Genomic DNA, 4,983 nt, shown 5'->3' with positions numbered 1-4,983 from the left:
TCAGCCTGGAGAAGAGAAGGCGAAAAAGGGGAGACCTCAGAGCCCCTTCCAGTGTCTAAAGGGGCTCCAGGAGAGCTGGGGAGGGACTCTGGGTCAGGGAGGGGAGCCGTGGGACGAGGGAGAACGGTTTGACACTGACAAAGGAGAGATTTAGACAAGATCCGAGGAAGAAATTCTTCCCTGAGGGTGGTGAGCCCCTGGGGCAGGTTGCCCTGAGAAGCTGTGGCTGCCCCATCCCTGGAGGTGTTCAAGGCCAGGTTGGACGGGGCTTGGGGCAACCTGGGCTGGGGGGAGGTGTCCCTGCCCAGGGCAGGGGGGTGGACTAGATGGCCTTTAAAGGTCCCTTCCCAAACTATTCTATGACTTGATGAACAGAATATCTAAATTTGGTGGTGCTTTAAAAATAAACCAAACCCTACCCTTAAAAACCAGCAGTATCAGTTTAAGTTCACCAGTGCGCTGAGCCCCATGGGGCTCGAGAGCCTTGAGCAGGAGGAGCAAAGCCAATGCACAGCTCTGGTCCCATCCTTGCTGTGGCAAGCTGGGACCCCACAGCCCGCTGGGTCAGGCTCGGGGAAAGGAGGGAAGTGCAGGAGGAGAGAGGCGAGGGGCATGCTGACTAAGCAACAAGAAAAAGCAGAACTGCTCCAGGGAGAGGGCATGGCAACACTGAGGTGTCTGCAATTGAAATGAAACTCTTTGCTCTACCCAAATCACACAAGGGTGATGGACCCTCCTTTGTGAAAATACGGGCATTGTGGAAGCCAAATTTCAAAGTACAGTTGCAGGCAGGTGTCTTCACAGCATTTCCCTCATTTTAAGTAGGTAATCATAATCTTTGGCACTTCAGGGTGTTCCCAAAACTGGTGGTTATACTTTGGATAATTCTGAAAATTCCACCTTTAAATTAGCAACCAGAACTGTAACAGTGTAAATGTTTGCTTGACTTAAAATACAGTGACCACAGAACTTTTAAAGGTATGAAAGAAAAAACCCACTAATAAAGACAGCTCGTGTTAATTAAATGGAAGTATAAAACCAAGGAACCTCGGCTCCTCCCAAGAATGAAAACATGAGTTCGGATACATCAACACATTACTGAGAGCTCAGTAAGTTACTGTATTCTCAGCTGACTTGCTGATTGTTTTGGGGAAAGTATATTTTAAAGAGGAAGCAGAGCAGCAAGGATACAGGGAAATGTGGCACCTTTGGCAAATCCCAGCACTCTTCAGACAGCTTTTGAAATCTTTCTGGAAATCTGCTTAGTACAGAGTTTCCACTTAATTCTTTGAAAATAGTCCATCGTTCCAGATTTTTAAATCTGGCCATAATTGTGTTACCACTGTCTTTTCTGGCAGAGAAGAAAATATCTTAGAAAAATTATTCTGTAGTAGTTACCATTAAATACTTACATATATGTAAAATGCTACAATAGATACATTTTTGAAGTCAAGTGCTGCATCAATCTCGTCCATAAAATAAAGTGGTGTTGGCTTGTAATGATGAAGAGCAAAGACCAGAGCCAGTGAACTAAGAGTCTTCTCTCCTCCTGATAAGTTAAATATCTTCTTCCAGCTTTTCTTCGGAGGCCGAACACTGAAAGAAATTAGTTTGTAATTTATTTCTGTTCATGACAAAAATGAATATATCATGGTGAAAAGCAAGTCACAAGGCAGGAGGGAATTCCTGGAAGACACAGAACAGCCCGACAAAAACCACAGATGAGCTGCTCGATACTCTCCGTCCTCCATAGCTGAGAGGTAGCGAATGGGATTATTTCGGTTCCCCGAGGAGTAACTCGCTCCCTGGGTGCGTGCACAGCTACACAGTCAGCTGCTCTTTGCCTGAACTCAAACTAACGCTCAGCTATTCTCTGTAGGAACTACAACACTTAAGAACTGCTATTTAATTATTTTTCAAAATCGCTATTTTACTCATAAGTAATGAACGTACTCTTAGGACCATTTATGACAGAATAACCACCGTTTACCAACATGACTGACGTGGCTCCCTAGGCAGAATGAAATGATTTGGGAACTCAGAACCCCCGAGGAATGGCTTCAGCAAAGTCAAAGCTTTCTAACTGCTGTTACGTTACTTATTTCTCCAGGAGAAATGACTCTCTTCGTTACCCAATGCTAAAAAGTTGTGGCTGCTGTCAGCATCTTGCCAACCCTTGTCCAGAGGGAGGACTGTCTTGGTTCGCTGATCAATCAAAACTTACTTTAAAAGCAGGTCGACAAAAGGAATACAACAATTAAGAATTACAGCAATAATACCAAATATTTTGACAAACCTAAACATGATTCCCTCAGAGAAGGGATCCAGACTGTCCACAAGTTCCAGTTCAGCATCCCCTCCCAAAGTAAGCATCTGGTAGTTTTCCTTCAGTTTATTTGTTATTACATTAAATCCTGCCATAAATTCATTTAGCCTCTGTTTCCTAAGGTCTTCATAAGCTTGTCTGAACTTGTCTCTCTCATTGGTAATGTGATCCAGTTCAGCCACACGTTTCAAGTACTGCTCTTCCTGTAGAAAAAAACCAAAAGTACAGATAAACAAGCTGTCTCCTTAATTTAGATTTTAAACCATTTTTCCTACCTTTTGAAAAATCGTTTTCCCCAGAACGGCTAAGAGCCTTGAAACAAAAGAATGAACCCAAACCATCTCTTTTTTCTCTTCTCTCTATACTCTATGCTGCTGATCTCTCTACACTGGAAAACCCGTGTTAAAATAAAAAATAATAATAATAATAAAAAAATCTGTTGAATTGTCCAGTATTACTGAAGTGAGTACCGTGAGGAAAAAAAAAAATAATCCCAGTATTGTGTCTGTCTGGACTGTCAAGAGTAGTTGACTGAGAATAAACCAGCTGGCACAGGAGAAAGTTGCCTCCACCGGCCATCCGGGTATCGGATACCGAAGGTGGACCTCAGCTCCTAAATACGACTGTCACACTTGGCGCAGCACGAGCTGACCACCATTCCGGCCACCAGCAACAGGGCAGCCCGCAGAGAAAGGGAAAACTCAAGGGTTCCACTTCGGTTTCCAAAGGAAAGGAACTGAAGAAGAACAGGACCTCCTTTCCCTGCTGTGAACACAGATGAGCTATTTTGTCACTTAGACAAAGAGCACATTTTGTGACGCATTTCAAGTGCGGGATCCCTTTGAGCAGTCACCTGAAGAAAACCGCACAATTGAAGGTTACCTCCAAACCGCAGAAGCGGTGACATGAATTCCATACAGATTCAAGCACTGGAAAGCAGCGAAGCTGTGCCCACGACGCCTACCTTAGGTGAGGGGTGTTCCATACTACGGCACTGACTATCGACAAGATGAATCCTACTACTACACGACAGAAATGAAGCTTTACCTTCTTCTTATATTCTGCAATTGCACCAAGGTTGGGTTTCATTTCATGGCACTGGGTTTCCAGGAGAGCTATCTGATTAGTGATAACATTTGGATCCTTGATCGCCTCAAGCTCTTCTTCACTTAGTACTGGAAGTTCTTCAGGTGGTTTATCTTCGATGCGGTGCAGTGCTAATTTTGATATCTGAAATTCAAAACCAGTTACAAGAGATCTTCCAAGATCACATTAGTTATCACATGAACATATTTCCAAAATAGCCCTGCAAGATCACCTGCTGGTCTAGATCCCTACCTCTATTAATGATTTAAATACGAAGTAGAAAGTTAATATAAAATGATAACGTAAGTTTATGAGCTCCAGGCACCTAACTGGCCTCTTCTCTGGACACACCTGATTTTTGCTGTTTCCATAAACTGGGAAAACCAAAGCAAGACCAAGCCCCAGCATTGTCTCCCGATGACCCTGCACCCAGCTGCCCAATGGGCCAGAAAAAGTCAGAATTCTGTGCAGAATTGGTTCCAGAAGAATTAAAAACACTTCCCAGAGGCTGATCAGAGACACTGTTGAAAGTAACACACCAAACGTGAGACCGTGCTGAGAACTACCTCGTTCAACAGAACTAGAGCTGTTAGCACGGACACGACAGTAAGAAACAAGATCTGAGTGTAAAGCTGTCTGCGTGCGCGCCTGAGAGAAGGCCACCAGCAGTCCCGCTCCCTCCGAGCAGGTCGGTGTCATAGCACCTACACTTAGCAATTCCTTGCTCCCACCGGGTCCAATTTATTCAATGAGCTGGTTCACGCAACAGGCTGAGGAGCAGAGTTTCTTCCCAGGCCCACAGAATTCCAGTTGGCCCAATTATCTGTAATTGGCAACCTGATGTATCAAATGGACTCCAAGGTGAAATGCTCTCAAGGAAAAGGTCTTGCCGTTTTATAAAGAACAGCTCAGTGGACACAGCACTGAATACAGTTACACACAACTTGTGTTTTAGTTACCAACATCTTACTCCTCTTTGCTCCTCTCACCTGCGAGGTTATCTGCCCTTTTAAAACATTTTTCAGTACGTACAGAGATGATACGCAGGCACAAAAAGTCTCCTGGTTGCCGTTTATGGGCTACATATTTTTTCCCTCATTGCTCTTAATTACTCGCAGATAGTGTTATGTCAGTTATGGTTATCCTGCCATACTTTCCTAAATAAAAAAAAACTTGAAAAGCTAGAGGCTAAACCATTTCATTCATAACTCATCCACAACCTTCTATGTAAACCAGAAAGTACAAGGCTGAAAGGTCGTCTTTTTTAGAGGGTTTTTTTATAGCATAAACACCAATAAACTGTGAGCTGAATATGAATTTTCTCCCAAATTACCTGTTTTCTAACTCCATGTTAACATATTAACCTTTTTGAAACCTTACAGTTCAAATTTTAGGAACTAAAGGATTTCCCTACCTCTTTTTGCCAATATTTAATCTTTGACTGGTGTGCAGAAATATGATTATCAACTTGTTCAATTTTTAGCTTAATATTAAGAGCTTCCTTTTGAAGTACATGTTCATTATCTTGAATAGTTTTAATATCCTGGAGCAGACTGCGACGCTCCTGCTGA

The 4,983-nt window shown here is 43.2% G+C and overlaps 1 protein-coding gene across 1 annotated transcript in view; it reads right to left on the bottom strand.

The window, feature by feature from the left end:
* The window catches only part of SMC4 (structural maintenance of chromosomes 4), a 37,149-nt gene that overhangs the window by 845 nt on the left and 31,321 nt on the right, over nt 1-4,983 (bottom strand). Inside the window, exons 19-22 of the mRNA XM_009884411.1 lie at nt 4,827-4,983; nt 3,374-3,556; nt 2,297-2,529; nt 1,413-1,596 (exon numbers count right to left, since the gene is read on the bottom strand). The exon at nt 4,827-4,983 is cut by the window's right edge and continues 20 nt beyond it. Of these exons, the coding sequence (XP_009882713.1) occupies nt 1,413-1,596; nt 2,297-2,529; nt 3,374-3,556; nt 4,827-4,983 (757 nt within the window). The remainder of the gene's footprint in view (nt 1-1,412; nt 1,597-2,296; nt 2,530-3,373; nt 3,557-4,826) is intronic.

This window comes from Charadrius vociferus, unplaced genomic scaffold (assembly GCF_000708025.1).
Source record: "Charadrius vociferus isolate BGI_N301 unplaced genomic scaffold, ASM70802v2 scaffold104, whole genome shotgun sequence".
Classification (NCBI taxonomy): Eukaryota; Metazoa; Chordata; class Aves; order Charadriiformes; family Charadriidae; genus Charadrius; species Charadrius vociferus.
Note: the sequence above shows the minus strand (reverse complement) of the source record. Positions and strands in the feature narration are given on the sequence as shown.